Below are 16,761 nucleotides of genomic sequence, written 5' to 3'. Positions count from 1 at the left end.
TAATCATAGTAGTAATTGCTCTTCTTTCTTAAAACTATAATGCAAGGTGCTTAATTTATCATGAAAAGAAACATTTGATGGGCTACATGTGATCCCTTTTCTGGGACATGCAATTTTTACTTCAAAATTTTATTAAAGTTACATTTCCATTATTCAGACCAGGTTTACAATATATCCTGTTGTTAAAAATGTTGAATTAATGAAATTAGGTATTCTAAGTAATAACAGTTGCATGTAAAAGATTTTTATAATCTGGATTTGGTTGCTGGAGCGTAAAAATAACAAATGTTAGCTGGGAGTGGTACTCCTAGTTTTCAGTTGATGTTTTAAATTCTAAATTCCGAAGTTAACCAATTTTTTCTTTATTAATGAAAGTTGTAGTAGAACCTTTAACACCTGAGAAGATGTAGTTTTATGTGTGCGTTGAAATAGTTAAATAGTTCTTAAAAGGAGAAAGTAAGATTTATTTTTCCCCTCTAAAAACATGCTAAATGTGGGAGTATTTATTACAAGAGCAAATTATCATTATGTAAGGGGAAAGCTTCAAATATTGAGGTATATTCAAACGTATGAAGACTATATAAATGCCTTTTATTTGTGAAGAAAAATTTTTTTTATGCTGAGCCTCATTAGCCCTCATAGGCCTCATCTTTTCATATAGCCTGCTTGGCAGCTTGCTGTGCTTTTTGCATATCTGTACATTGATGTTTTCATCAAATCTGGAAAATTTTTGATCAGCATTTTTTCTGCTCTGATTCATTCTTTTCTCTTTTAGAATTCTAATTACACCTATTTTAAAGTGTTTGGTATTATCTCGCATGTCTCTGAGACTATTCTCCTCCTCCCCCTAATTTTTTTTCTGTGTACTCTTTTGATTAGATAACTGTTACTGATCTAACTTGGAGTCACTGGCTCTTTATTCTATGTCTCCTCCTTTTTTAAGCCCATCCAGTGAATTTTTACTTTCAGTTAGCTTTAGGTTCTTTTTTTCTATTTTCTGTATCTCTGCTGAAACTCCCTTTTTTTGTTCATTCATTAAGACCTTGTTTTAGTTCTTTGAACCTATTTTTCTTTAATCCTTTTGGTATAATTATAATAATTTTAAAGGATTTGTCTCTGCCTAGAACAACATCTGGACATTTTGGGTTTAGTTTCTGTTGATTTAAAAATTTTTTGGTATGGATTATGCATTCTTGGTGTGTTTAGTGTTTTCTGATTGAATATTGGAAATTCTGGATTTTTGTTTTCACAGGCAGTTCACTTTATTACAGGCTGATTATGTTAATTTAATTGTTTTGATTTAAGGCTTTGTTAGTGTGGATCTCAGAAGGTGGAAGGTGCTTTTCAGCGGTCCAGCTTTGTCTCCCTTGTTCATCTTTTGTGGACTTTATTGTCCTAATGCTGTTCTTTTTCTGTACTATCAACTTCTAAGATCTGTTTTTTGCTCTTAACCATGTAGCACTTTGGTGGGGGGCGTGCTGTTGCAGTCCAGCCTTGGCCATACACTCACGGGGAATTGCTTTTTGGTGTACTTATGGGGTACTTTCTTCCTATAGCTTTTTCCTCTGCCATTTTAGCACCCAAACTCTGATCTTCACTGCTTCTGACTTTTGAGGCCACTGTACTCTGCTTGGAGTACAATTTCTTGGGAAATTGTCCTGACGCAGAGGGCAGTGGGGCTTTCCTCAGTCTTAGTACTCTCCCTGTTGTCTACTGTTTTGAAATCAGTTGCTTCGTGTATTTTGTCCTGTTTCATAGTTGCTCCTGGAAGGAGAGCTAATTCAATAAAGTTACTCCTCCACAGCTGGAAGCAAGACTGAACCTCTTCTTAGTGTGAAAATAGATGAGCTCTGAAGTCTCTTGGAGCACATACATTTTTTGCTCTCTGATGTGTTATCCCACCGTTTGCTGATAGTATACAAATCGCTAACCACATTTTCACCCTTTAGCCCTTTTTTACTCTTTTCTGTTGCTCATTGTTTACTGTTTGGGCAGATGTTGGGGCTCAATGGCTCTTTGGCACATACTCTTGCTGGAAAAATGGTATCTTCTGCTATACCTTTCTACAAGCAGAAATAGCTCTACCAAAGTTAGCACACTTGCCATTTTGTTACAGAGCTACTTTTAGTGAATTTGCAGCCAAGCATGCTAAAGATTCAAGATTCAAAGCAATTGAAAAGATGAAAGATCGAGAAGCCTTGTTTAATGAATTTGTGGCAGCTGCAAGGAAGAAAGAGAAAGAAGATTCGAAGACCAGAGGTGAGAAGGTAAGATGGTTTTAGTTCCGGTGGTGTGATTGATGGGAGTGTGAATAGGAAGGGACTAATGTGGGGCTGTGTTGCTAATCTTGTTCATGGGCATAAATTACAGGACTCACATTTACTGTTTAGCTTTATAAGTTAACTTTTATATTCGTTTATATGTGTGAATTGTCCCTTTATTTCCATGATGTTTATTTTATTTTTCATTTTTAAAAAATTTATTTATTTATTTGAGAGAGAGAGCGTGCACAAGTAAGGGGAGGGGAAGAGGGAGAGGGAGAAGCAGGCTCCCCGCTGAGCAGGGAGCCCCACGTTGGGGCTCCATTCCAGGACCCTGGGATCATGACCTGAGCCGAAGGCAGACACTTAACCAACTGAGCCACCCAGGTGCTCCATGATGTTTATTTTAATAACTTCACTAAACTACTTAGATTTGCTTTATATTTTATTTTACATTTACAATTTATTAATACTGAGATGCCCAGTAAACCCAGAACTGACTTATTAGGTCTGTTTATTCACTGGTGCCTGCTAAGATTTCAAGATTCTTAATAAGCAGTAACCTTTAAATTTCAAAAAGGTTTCTTATCTTTTTTGCCTTCTAAAAGATAGCATTTTAGTGACTTTCTAATCTTTTAGTAAACATATCTTACGTATAAATTATTGCTTATCAGAAATAAAGGTCAGCTATTAAAGATTAATGAATTCCAAATGTCATTTGATAGCAGTGTCAGGAATGGAGGGGAGCCCACCACTGGAGAAGCAGAGTGGTGGAGATGGCACCAGTGGTGCGTGAACCGTCAGAACATGCAGCCACTCTCCTTAGTGTCCCTGTGTGCTTTGTGAATGGAGAAAAAGAACCTCTGAAGCCTAATCATTTTTGACATTTAAAATGGCCCGTTATTCCAGAAAGTTAAAACATCACAACTTCTTTTAAGAAATGTTGTTAGGGAAATAATACCATTCTTACCGAGAAGAAGCCTTTTTCACTGTAAATAGTAATAGTATTGGGTGAAATGACTTTTGTCAGAAATACCTGAAACTTCCTGATTATATGCTACATTGGGCTTCTGTGTAGATCCTTCCAGAAATTTTTCAGTGTCAACTTTTTTCTTTTTCAAATGATTATGCTTCTCAGGAAATGTGCAAAATTGAGTGTTCAGTTAGAGTCATGTTAGTGAATTGTTTGCTACTTTTGACTTTTAGTAATAACCTATTTGATTAAAGAAAACCAAGTAAATAAATGAATGCTACTGTGTGATTGCTTTTATACAAATTGAATGTTTTTGTCTTTGCATTTGTAACTAATGTTCTTTTTCTAAACACTTTTTTTGTCACTATTTTTGTGTATTCTGTTTTATAACAAGTGGATAGACTTTACAGTTTTGTGCTGTGCTGCCTTTCAATCAGTTCAGTCTGACAGCTGTCAATCACTGATACGCAAAGTATTATGGGATTCCCTAGTGAGGAAAGAATTGGTATCTCTCTGTGGTGACTTTAGCCTCCCACAGTTCCGGTACTTTACATTTTTTTAGTCTTTTTCCTTATGAAGTGATGAGAGTTGTGCCCACAATGTGTTAATTGAAATAAATTAAATAGACATTACATCTAAATAACCCTAATATATTCAGCTTTTTTTTTTTTTTGATTATAAAATTCTCTAAATTACAGGTTTGGTTTTGTATCATTACTTAATTTTTTAAAAAGAGGCCGGAAATTACTAAAGTGAAACTTTCTCAGCCAGTTTAAAGAATGCAAAATTACTAACTAGGCCATGGAAACAAAAATCTTTAAAGTAAGGGTTTAAATATAGTATATTTTATATTCACATTCGGAGAAGTAGCTGGTTAATGAAGTTTTACCACTTCATGACTTTTACTGTACAGTAAATATTTATTTTTATGAAGTATATTGTCTATACCGTTTTTTAAAAATCACATTTTAACTAATTGAATGGTAGGATTAGTACTAGTAGCATGGTGCTGGTATATTGGAGTTTCTTTCTTTGTTCTTGTGATTCTCTAGCTGCTGTTTGTAGCATTGAGATAATGCAATTAATAGCTGAATAGTAAAGGTTTAAAGGTAATTACTTGCTGAGTCAGAAACCTATGAAGGACATTGATTTTTGGTGAAGTTGCTTTTTTCCTTCAGTAGACATTTTTAAGCTAAAGGGTAAAATCATTTTCATGGAGGTTTTACTGGTTATTTTCAGTTTTATAAAAAAATGTCCCTAAAACTCTGCTTATTTTACTGGGCTGTTTTGCTTGCCAAAATAGCTACCCTCAAGTTTTTGTTTATTTTATTACAATTTTTTATTATAACCAGTTTTTATAAAATTCTGGTTCAAGTAACATACCTTTTGGAACAACACATTTGAAGTTGCATATAATAGAGTTAATCCTCTCATAAAGTTGGCATTTTTCTCTCTACCTTCCCTTAAATTTCATTTTGAACAAATTAAATATTTTTGTTACAGTACATTATTAGTCTAGGGAGACTTTTTTTCCCTATTAAACTGAACAGCCTAGATGGTAAGGTACTTCCATTTGGAGACAGAAGAAAATAGGGGATACAGGGCCTTGAATTGCTGCTAGTGGTAACTTACATTTTTTTTTTTTTTTGACATTTACTCAGTTGTTAAATAATTCCCATACAAATAGCAGCTTTGGTAAGCCATGTAATAGCCTGTCATGGTAGTATCCATAGTGAAAGGAAGTTTAACTTCATTTAAAGTTCACTTTGTTTATACATCACACATTTTTTAAAACCTGTATGATAATCCTTACTTTATAGGTTTCGTGTCTAATATGTGAAAATTGTCTTAAATCAATATAAATTCCTGTGGCTTGGAAAGATTCCTATTTGATACAGCTTGCATGCTTTATTTAATACAAATTTTGTCAATTTTGCTTTGTAGTTATATGCATCTAGGAATTGGGTGTTCATCATGTCAGATACAAAGTAGACAAGATGAACAGAAAAATTGTTAAATCACTATATCAAGTAGTTTCTTTTTCACTGTCTAGAAATACTGGGTTTATGAGTATTTCTTACTATTCCAAACAAAGGCAAGAGCTAAGTTCAGTAGTAAAGAAATCCACAGTTGGTTAGCTCTTGTTTTTTTAAAAAAAATCTCTAATAGGGAAACTCTTTTTCACAACCTTACCATGTTTTCCAGAAAGGACATCATCCTCCCTTTTAATCCTCTCATAGGGGAAATGAGGGTTGGAATAGGCAGAAGGAATGATTCCATTCCTAATTTCTCCTTCCCTTGGTCAGGTGGGAAGCCAGCATGTTTAACCCCTATGGGGAGGAGAGGTTCTTGACATGGCCAGAATCCTCTTGAATTGACTGCTACCTCAGGTATCCCCCCTGGTAGGAGTACAAGATAATTTAAATGAGACTGAATTTTAAAACAGGTCCTCAAAGGTGCATAAAAATAAATGCCTTCTTTATCCCTTTCTTCCCTATTTAAAAAATGAGAATTACAGTTTGGGAGAGGGATTCTAAGTATTGTATATGTTGACACTAAAGGATTAATACCATTTCATACCCTTGGTATAATGTTACTAACTTGGTACTTGATTGGTTAAGAATGTTAAATTCATTAACACTTTTATTTTGAGTTGTATAATGGTAAAGGCATACATATTTAATGGCTAAATACAAAAAATTAAATATAGTTTATGTAATGCTTGATTATGACCATAGAAATTCTGTAATTTACATGTAAGGGTGCAAACATTGCTTTTTTTAAACTAAAATACAAAAATTTACCGTTTTTTACCTGTTTTTAGACGTTTGACAGTATAGTTTCAAGTTTCGAATGAATGAGACTTATTTGTGCTCAGCTCTAAATTCCCCTTTTTGTAACAAACAAAAAATGTTACTCATGTACTTTTTAAAATAAGTCATTCTTAGTGTCTTGATGTTAAAGTATAGTTTACTGTCAGTTCATAAGCCTGAATCTTACCTAAAAATAAATGTGAGTTCTTATTTCTTATAAAAAAATGGCAGTTCTGAAATGCAAAAGTTAAAAACAACCTAAGATTTTTTTCTGCATTTGAATAATTTCACTGGAGAAAATGATTTATCTTGAACTTGGTAGATTTTAAATGAGAGCTTATATGTGTGTTGTCCTTTATATTTTTCCTAAAAGAGCGATTCTAAAAATTATTCCACTCTAAATAAATGCATTTAAAAGTTATTACTATTCCCATCTTTAAGGTAAGTGAATAGTTTTTTCTGGTTACAAACATTTGCATAGGAGGAATTTCTCATGGCACATTTCCCCCCATCCCATTCCATGTTTTGAAATACAGATTAAATCGGATTTCTTTGAATTGTTATCAAATCATCACTTGGACAGTCAGTCTCGATGGAGCAAAGTGAAAGACAAAGTAGAAAGTGATCCACGTTACAAAGCAGTGGACAGTTCATCAATGAGAGAAGACCTTTTCAAACAGTATATTGAAAAAATAGCCAAGGTAACCATCGTGTTTACTTGTACTGAAAGCATGGAATAATAAAATTCTTAATTGCTATATTATAAAGGTATTCACTCCTGTTTGGGATTTGGAATTTTTCTTGTTGGTATTCTTAATATAAGATCTCTAGTAGTTGGTATGGAAACGAGGTATAGTGTTTAGGAATTTTCTTGCTAAAAACCAGGTTTGAAATTTTCTATTTGGCATACTAGTTATTCTGTGGAAACCTATTTTGATCCTGTAATTTTACTTTTACAGAATTTAGACTCAGAAAAAGAAAAGGAGCTTGAAAGGCAAGCCCGCATTGAGGCAAGCCTTCGAGAACGAGAAAGAGAGGTTCAGAAGGCTCGTTCAGAACAAACAAAAGAAATAGATCGAGAGAGAGAGCAACACAAACGAGAAGAAGCTATCCAGAATTTCAAGGCTCTTTTGTCTGACATGGTATATATTACTCTTGCTTTCCCCCTCACCCCTTTATAGTACTGGACATGAGAGATCTGTTATATTACTTCGTTAGTGAAAATTTTCATATTTAGATTGACTCTGAGAGATATAATTTGCTAATTTGTTTTATAAGGTGTTTTAAAATGGAGTTCTTGGCATTAGCACCATTAGAATAGGAAAACCCTAGTTATTTAACATTTTCAGAGGTTAGATGTTTCGTATATATAAAAATTTGTAATCTTTTAGTCTCAAAGATAACTTCTTTATTCTTGATGGAAGTCATCTTAAATTATCACAAACTGACATGCCATAGTAATAAAATGTGCTGAACATAATTAAACCTTTTTCTTGATGATTTAGGGTCATCACTGTGATGATGAATTACTGTACATGTAGATGGTGTGAGATCTAGGACTGGAGGTGTACTGACCTCAGGAGATACCCTGGAATTTTCTTGACAAACCTTTCTGCATCACCCAGGGTTGTTGAGGTGTGTAGGGTTTTCTCTGTACAGTGAGTGCCCAAGGCTGCTCTGCTGTTCTACTTTTTTCATCCCTTCTCCCTGTCACCGTCTCTCCTGCTGTTTCTGTTCTCTTCTTTTGTAAGGGCCCTTTTCATTACTACTGTCATGTCTTCTGATTTCTTCCCTTTCTTCTGATGATCTGTTTTCATTTTCCTCTTTTTGTTCTCTGGACAGTTACAGTCGTTCCCTGATTGTTCTCCCTGCTTTTACTTCCCCCGAGTTCATCCTCTTTATCGCAGTCATAGAAGTCATCATAAAAACCAAATGATTTTGTCACTTTCCCTGTGGCTTGCAGAGAGAAGGTTCTCTGTGCTTCTAGTGGTCGCCTACATTTAAAACTCTGTCTTAGCATAATACATAAGGCTATTCATTTCTTGACTCCCCCACCTTCATATTATGTTACCCTCTTTGGTTCCTCTCTTGCCCCCTATGCTCCAGCCTTTCTGAACTTACCTCTAATGAACCACACTTAACATTAATGAATCCTGTCATTGCTCAGGCCAATCCCTCCAGCTAGGATGCTTCCCACTGCAGTTAGAAACTCATTGTTCAAGATCACACTCAGATCTCTTTTGTGAGGTTGATCTTGACCCATCTAAGGCGGATTTGTTTTTCCTGTTCCCCTTGGCCACCCTGTGGTCAGCATACACCTCTGCAGCCCTTACTACATGCAGTTGCAATTACTTGCTTATAGACCTCTTTCCCCTTAAAAAAGTGAGTCCTTTGAAGGAAGGGATAGTGTCTTAATTTTTTCCAGTATCAAGCTCCGTGTTCAGCTGACACATTGATCGATGCTTGATAAATGTTGGTTAAATAAATGTTTTCGTATTTTTCTTTTTTCTTACCTATCTTTTCAGCCTTCCATATTTCTTTAGCATTGGCAGCAGTGTGACTAGCAATAACTGGTGATGCCATTTGAAGCCATGAAGCGTACCTTTCTGCTGGTTGTTGAACCAGCCTGATCCGCCATGTCTTCTCTCCTTAGCCATGTTAATTTCTTGCTTATACTCGGAAGTGTCACTTTCCATATGTAGTTGATAAGTACACATTGGAGCTCAAGATTTGTTGAGTGTTTTTTTTTTTTTTCCTGTGACCTCTTTAGTACTACAGTAAGATATTTCCTGTTCTATTTGGAATAGAATAGGAATTTCTCCTACTGAAAGTTGGTAAGATGTTAAATAGAAGTTCTTCTCTTCATCCTTCTCCACCTGTAAATCCATACTTGACAGCTTAGGGAAGCTCTGAGTGGTGGGCTTTCTGGCTTTAAAAAAGATTTTCAGTGACTGCTTAAGGTGGAATCACCAGAAGCTGCTTTTATTATTAAATGTATCATTCCTAAATTAAGTAAATAAGCCTTTTATTGTTGAAATATGAGAAGATAAGTCTCTGGTGATACAATTTTTTGGTACGTTTTTAGGTACGTTCTTCAGATGTGTCATGGTCTGATACTCGGAGGACTCTGCGGAAAGATCACCGTTGGGAATCTGGATCCTTGTTGGAAAGAGAGGAGAAAGAGAAGCTTTTTAATGAACACATTGAAGCACTTACCAAAAAGAAGAGGGAGCACTTTAGGCAACTTCTGGATGAAACTTCTGCAGTAAGTCCCTTATTTTCCCTGTTTTAATCTAGATGGGCCTTCATGAATAATTCCAAAAGTAAAACACTGATGTGATTATTAGCGTCATGGTCTTTAGATCCGTTACTAGAATTCATGAGTTTTATGACACTTTCTTCTTTGATTTTATTTTTCCTTTTTAAAGTAAAATGTTCGTGGCATTCTTACTATGTAGAGATTACTTCCTTCTGCAGTTTCAACATTCGTATCTGCTCCTGTGGTAGTTCGTAATGTCCCAAGCTGTGTAATCATCGATCCCTCCTGATGAGATATTTAATAGATTCCATCTTTCGCTCCATTTTCAGTTTGGCACCATGGCTCCCTCCTTTGGCAGTTTGTACCCTCTGTTGTTCAGGTTTTCTCCTGATTATGTAATCTCTTTTTGGTGATGGTTTCTTTAGAAGTTATGGTGTTACCTATGGAGACACAGGGTTTGCAGGTGATAGTCTCAGGCCACATTGAAATGTGGCCATGAAAATAACTCTTGTGGCAAGCCAAAAAGAAATTGCATTAAAGCTGCTTCCCTGTCCAGTTACTTTTGGGCATTACAAGAGATGGCAGGTCAGTGTGTGATATCACGTACCATATGTGCTGCCGTTTAACCCTCTCAATAAAAGTGAGTTGTATTTATGTTTTTTATTCACTTGCCTTTCAAAGATTACCTTAACATCCACATGGAAAGAAGTAAAAAAAATCATTAAAGAAGATCCTCGGTGCATTAAGTTCTCCTCCAGTGACAGGGTAAGAGGATTTTGTCTGAGATTTACTACTGTCAGTTTATAAATATTAATTGGGTGTTCAATCAGTACGTCTAGGATCTTGACCAAAATGAAATTGATGGTTTTAAGTGAATAACTTCTAAGTGTATGAGAAATAAATCTGAAGTTTAAATTCATATTTTCTGTCTTGCACGATACATAAACAAGAAAGCACAGGAGAAACTTAAAAATTTAATCCTTGGGGTCAAGCCTGTGTTTGGGGATGTTAGAGCTTTAATGAAGCTGTAGTTTTTATTCATTGTATAGTCAGGTCCCACTAGGTAGATAACATTAATGCTGGTACCAGACTGTCAGAGCCCCTGAGCCATGCTAGCAGAACGCCGCAACACCACCTCTTGTTCCTGTATGCTCCAGAAACTGGAGTAGAGGAACATCAGACGAGTGAAGTTTTAGAAGCCGAGCTTCGTTCTGGTGCACTCTGCCTCCTGTGTGGGAAGCGAATTCAGCTGGCTTCTGAAATAGTGAATGAGGCCAAGGGAAACGTAGCTGACTGCTGTCTTATTTTAGCCCTTTGCCTTTCATTTCTTCCTGTCCCCATCATTCTCTTTGCCTGGTTGGTTTCTCTGAGTCTAGAGTGCACAGCCCCATAGATTTACTTTAATAAGTTGGGTTATAGATGTGCAGACCACAAAGTACATACGGCTGGGAAAGAGTGGTAGACTGGGAAAGATAGCTGACAGGTCCAGTCTCAGTTTCTAATTTCACTGATTGTTTACAATTGACAATAAGGTCTTTTTAAATTTTATTTAATTTTATTTACTTTTTTGTCCAAAGAGTTTATACCCGTCATTCCTGTTCCCTTACTAGAAGAGCTAAATGCTTAGTATCACTTAGTAAAGTTATGACTGTTAGTTGGGGTTCTCCAAAAGTCATACCACATTATTGTCTTGGTGCTGGAAGAGATAAATACAGTCTGTAGGAAAGGCACGTTTACCCCTTAATCTCTTATTTTTAAGAGTGTCTACCACTTGAGGTTGTTAGGAACATGAAAGGAGATAGCCTCATCAAACCCTCAGCCGTGTCGCACCGAGCAAGCCCCTTGAGTCTTAGCTAGTGCTAATACAGTGTATGGGACCTTGTTCGTGGTTTCTTTTGGCCTTAAAAATGTACATTGTGCATTTTGCATTTTAGTAAATGTTACATGAACAAAAATGCACCTTAGTGCCTTTTTCTTTTGAATTATTTATAATGGTTTATAAATAATTTATATTTATAAGTAACTGGTTTAATAAATAATTGATTCTAATTTTGACTTTTTTTTTTTTCCCCTAATCTTAATGTCTTTTTGCAGAAAAAACAAAGAGAATTTGAGGAATACATCAGAGACAAATACATCACAGCCAAAGCTGACTTCAGGACGCTTTTGAAAGAGACCAAATTTATAACCTATAGGTGTGTGCAATGAAATGTTTCATATCAGCAGTCATTGTCTTTACTAGTTCTTACTCTAATGGCCAAAGCATTCTTTGCATTCACACACATGTTGACATTATTAATTTTTAGGAAAAGAAGAAGCCAACTTTTATCAAAGGCCAAATACAGCCCATATCTACGTTACCTTTTTTTTTTTTTTTTTTTAAAGAAAGGGCCCAGATGTCAATTCTTATTTTGTGTTACCCACCCATCCAGTTTTTTAAACACACTTTTGTTTTTACTTCACTGCTTTTTTAGGAGTACCCCTAATTATTTAAGAATTGTATTCGTGAAGAGACTTTTAAAATAATCCTTCACTATCCATTATCTTTGCTTCCTGTGAAGACTATTCAGTGTTGTGAAACAGTTTGAAAGCTTAAAATCATCTTACTTAAGCTCAGCAAAAACATTTTCTTTTTTCAGATGATAGCAGTTTGCTGGATACTTTAAAAATTTTAAATGATAAAGTCAGAGTTTTGAAACAAGATTTCTCTGTAACATGCCCAGTAGTTCCACATTCCCAACAGTTTACCATCAGGAAAACAAGTTAACGTTGCTTAGCAGTCAGTGCACAGGAAACAGTTTTGTTTCATGCTCCAGCTTTTCTTCCTTTAAGAGAAAAATTGGAAACATCTTAATGAAGGGTATGTGCACGGGAGGATAGATAGTGCTGAGGGTGTGGTTTTTAGGTATTTTGTCATTGGATTTTTTTGGTCAGGATCCTTAATGTTTTGCATCAGCTTGGGCTTTTAAATTAGATGTGAAGTAAGACTTCTTTCTACATTTTTATAGTTAATTTAGTGAAAGATGTGAAAGTGAAAGCTTGTGAGAGATGCTGGGATTGGCAGCCCCGCAGACTGAAGTCCTCTGTTCATCCACAGAACAGGTACAGCACGGGCAAGATTTACCCACCCACCCTCAGCCCTGATCTGGAGGGACCACCAGTAGGGGTGGGAGGGTAATTCAGCTTCTGAGGCCCTTTCACTCCTTGGAGTCTTTGCTGAGGCGACTTACAAAGGTGACCACTGCAGTGAAATTTTTCTTAAAAAAATAAATAAATAAAATGGAAACACGATTAGGAACTAGATGGACATTTCCAGCTCATTTCTGAAAGACCTAGGAACAGCAGTCAGTAATTCTTGGACTTCTTTTCTTATTTCAGATCCAAAAAGCTAATCCAGGAATCTGATCAGCACCTGAAAGATGTAGAAAAAATCTTGCAGAACGACAAACGGTATCTAGTACTAGACTGTGTGCCCGAGGAGAGGCGTAAACTGATTGTGGCATATGTGGACGACCTGGACCGCCGGGGTCCACCCCCGCCTCCCACAGCATCAGAGCCCACGAGACGATCAACAAAATAATTCTCAGTACTCTTCCACAGGGGGATCTTCATTCAAAACGCTTGCATGAGCCAATTTTCAGGTTTTTACATGTATGTGCATTAGTCAAACTATTGCAGAACCATCTGACGAACAGAAGGAGAAGCATTCGTGAACCGTTTCTGAACAGAGAACACTTTGGAAATAATTTATGCTTTTCTTTGTGTGGCATGACTGACATACATACTCAAATATAGGCTGTCTCTAGTAAATCTAAAATCTCGAAGCTAAAAATCATCCTTTTATGAGGTGTGGAAGTCAGTGACTTTTGGTGACGTTCTTTCTAGCAGTGTTAAACATGCAAGACGTAAGAGCATTTGTGGTTTGAACTTGCAAGATGCAAATACCACATACTCCAAGAAAACCTAAGTTGGGGGTTGTTCTGTTTTGATTTTGTTTTTTAAAGCGGGTAAAAGAGAAAACACTGAAAATTGAATTCTTATCTTCCAGAGGCTAAGATTATTATAATGGACATACTTTTACCTTTGTCTCTAAAGAACATTTTAGTTTTGTTTGTTCACTTACGTGCTTTGATTATCCCCTCAGAATTAGAGGCCAAGTCTTGTTGTTTAGCCTAAGAGAAGATTTATTTAGTAATTTCTTCTCAGGTATGGAACCATGGTCATAACTAACATATTGGCCAGAATAGGACTGCTGGTTAAACACATTTTATTTACCATTAAGTGATCTTTATCAATATTCTGGATTAGACAACAAATTACCTTTCTTGGGTGTTCCCTGTAAACTATACTCCTGTTTGAATGTTAAACTTTTGTTTCTAAAGTTTAATTTTAAGATGTTTGAATGTTCAGTTTATGTATTTGAACTACAATAAACCAACCCTTTTTATATATGTGGATTGTATATGATTATTGTTAAAGAATTTTTTAAAAAAACTTCTTTTAAACCTGTTCTTAAAAGCAGTAGCAAATGTAATTTGGCACAAAGAAAGTTGACTTTACATCTTAAGTATCACGTAGTTTTTAAAGGCTTGAATACAATAAATTATTTGCTGTATAAAAGGGAAGGAATGTAAAGAACCACTTTGGTGCTCAGTCTCTTAGCAATATCTTATTGCTTCGTAGCAAGAAGATGCGGATTTGTTGTTCTCGTTTTTGTCTTTTTATGTTACATGTGGCTGATTACTGCCTTCTTGGCATCCTTTCAGTGGGTCCTACACATCATACCATGACACCCACCTTTGACCCCCACTTGCTCTTTCTAGCTGAACCTCCCCAGTTTAAAGACTCCTCTGTCTCCTTCCTTCATAGATTTCTCATTTCAGAGTACCACATAAATGCTTAAGGAAAATACGTTAAATTGGATAATTTGTTTTCCCTGTTATGTCACACCAGCTGTGATTGCAACAAAACATAAAATGAGGAAGAACCAATAGATCTGTATTTGTATGTCATGTGCACACAGACACACGTCACATGCATACACAGACTCGTTCACACTTACGTTACTTAGTACTTAGCTTAAGCATATTAAGTGCCACAGAAATTATGTATAGGAAACTGAAATTACCTGACGAAGGTCTTAACCTCTACAACTGAAAATTAACAAGATATTTTTCTCCCTTTTTTCAAAGGTCATTTTTATAATTCCACTGAGTGGCTTTTAAGTTCTGTGAGGAATGAAACTGCAATGTTTGCCAAAAGGAACACAACTATTATAGGAATATAACCTACAAAAGTGAACTTTCTAGAATGTTATATTTTTCTGAATTCCACATAGTATTGTTTGCCCACTCACTACTTTCTGTTTTTCACAGTTGCAAAGTGTGAAAAAAAAATGGTTTGGTGATACCTATTCTAATTTCCTACTTCTGTTGTATTTGGGCTTGATTGTTCATTTAAGGTGCAAATCAAACTTTACTATGCAGATTTCTTTAAAAGATCAAGTCAGGACTGTGTATTAGGTTCTTAATGAAAAGGTCATTGTAATTACACTGTGTCTCAAAATGTCCATCTTGACTTGGCGCTTATCAGCAAACTCCTTAAAAATACTTGATTCAGTTTACCCTGAGACCTATATCAGTGTTAAGGTCTGACCTCCCCATAAAGCCCCATTGTGCCAAATAATGATTTTGAAAGGAGCATTCAAGACAAAGACAGCTTTTTAAGTCTCCAAAACTATCTGAAATAAAGCAATTGTTTTTATTTGTTTACAAGTTAAAATGTCAAACACTGGAAGCTTACATCCAACATTTACTATATATAATGAACAGTCTTTAAATCAAATAGTTCATCACAGACAATTTTAAAGGTACTCCCTTTGTATAACTATTGTCTCACAAAACAGTATTTGGATATTTGGGTTAAATTGTACTTTGTGATCTTGTGAGCCTTAAAATAAAATTTGTAATGAACTAAGTAAAATGAAAACAGCCCTATCTTCTGTGTTGAAAAAGCAAACCACAACCATTTGTAAAGACAAAAAACAAAAAACCCACAGACTGAACATTTTTTTAAAGATAAAAGTTCCATCCACGGCATATTTTTATATTTTAAGTTCTCCATGGCTTGGCCTAAAGGCAGTTTTTTTCTGAGGGAACCCCTCAGTGCAAATACCCCAGAGTTCCATTACAAAGTAATCAAGAATCGTGGATAAGTGTCCTTATGTCCGACAGGGAAAGGTATCAAAATCATTATGTTTATTGGGTATGATTTACCTTGCTGTAAAATGAATAGTTACAGCCTTTTACTCAAATTATACTGGTAATATGTTTGGGAACACAAAATTCAATAGCACTGCTTTTCTTTCTGCATCGCCCTTGTGCTGTTTCTTTTCTGTTCTTAGCCAAATTCTGTCTTGCATCCATGGAGTTTTTCTTTTCCTACTAATTTTTTTTTTTTTAATATATACACTTTTCTTGTTACTCTTGATCATCTTTATAACAAAGACCCTTAGGTATTTGGGCAGGGTTCAAGTTGAGTGTTTAGGAGACATTTAGTACCATTTAACAAGAAAGACGACCATCCCTATTCCTTCATACTTGAGGGTTGCCTTCAGCAGTTACTACCTTTATCATTAACTTTAGCTTCTATTTATCTTGACTGAAAGATACTGGGAGGAACAGGTAATTGGAAAGAGAAGGGCAGTTTTAAAAGTTGTCTCTCCATATCAGAATTTAGAATGTCATGCTAAGCTGCTAAAATTCTCAGAAACTGAAGACAGTTGGCTTTACAAAGACGAGTGAAGCAGGTTATTTAGGATAAGGCGAAGTGTGGATTTACTTAAACTTAGCCAAAAATAAGCCATGGTTTGAAATCAGTCCACATTAAGGTGGTGGTCCTTATTTTGTAACCTTCAGTCATGGAAATTCTACATGGATTAAGCAAACGAAGATAACTCCTTAACATACATTAATGTTTTTAAAATCTCTTAAGTGGAAGTAGTTTTTGAGTTTTGGTTATATGAAAGTTTGATAAGGAACGTTAAGGCTAGCAGGTTCAGGAAGAAAGTAAAAGGAAAGGAGTTAAGCTTTTGGCAAAGATGGGCTCTGCTCCACCAGGTACAGACAGGGTGGTCCTAAGGAGTACCGAGTAAAACCGACTGTGAACAAGGGACAAAATACCTGGAATTTCTAGTGCGTGTGCCGGAAGCATCTTCACACAACACTTAGGTTAACTCTTTGGATAGCCAGGATATAATTCTGAAACACAATCATTATCCCTACCATGGTGTTCTACTTACCAAATTGCACATTTTGAAAATGCATACTGGGAAGCATTTTTGTAATTCCTAGCGTTAGTAATTGTATTGTGTTGTATATGGTAAAGGCTGTAGTGTTGACAAGCAGTGGGACAAGTCAATACAATAATCACAATTTGTTTGCTTTGAAACTGAAT

The 16,761-nt window shown here is 35.6% G+C and overlaps 1 protein-coding gene across 5 annotated transcripts in view; it reads left to right on the top strand.

Annotated features, from left to right (window-relative positions):
• The window catches only part of TCERG1 (transcription elongation regulator 1), a 60,703-nt gene extending 46,946 nt beyond the window's left edge, over nt 1-13,757 (top strand). For 4 of the 5 annotated variants that reach the window (XM_078067339.1, XM_078067338.1, XM_078067337.1 and 1 more), the window contains 7 exons: nt 2,117-2,267; nt 6,584-6,748; nt 7,007-7,189; nt 9,133-9,312; nt 9,988-10,071; nt 11,401-11,501; nt 12,685-13,757. In XM_078067339.1, coding sequence (XP_077923465.1) covers nt 2,117-2,267; nt 6,584-6,748; nt 7,007-7,189; nt 9,133-9,312; nt 9,988-10,071; nt 11,401-11,501; nt 12,685-12,886 — 1,066 coding nt within the window. In that variant the 3' untranslated portion in view covers nt 12,887-13,757. Of the gene's footprint in view, nt 1-2,116; nt 2,268-6,583; nt 6,749-7,006; nt 7,190-9,132; nt 9,313-9,987; nt 10,072-11,400; nt 11,502-12,314; nt 12,409-12,684 lie in introns of all 5 variants that reach the window. The other variant, XR_013445815.1, reaches the window with a different exon arrangement.
• Nucleotides 13,758-16,761: the final 3,004 nt, after the last annotated feature.

The sequence above is a fragment of the Halichoerus grypus genome, chromosome 2 (genome assembly GCF_964656455.1).
Source record: "Halichoerus grypus chromosome 2, mHalGry1.hap1.1, whole genome shotgun sequence".
Classification (NCBI taxonomy): domain Eukaryota; kingdom Metazoa; phylum Chordata; class Mammalia; order Carnivora; family Phocidae; genus Halichoerus; species Halichoerus grypus.
This window is presented reverse-complemented; position numbering and strand designations above follow the sequence as displayed.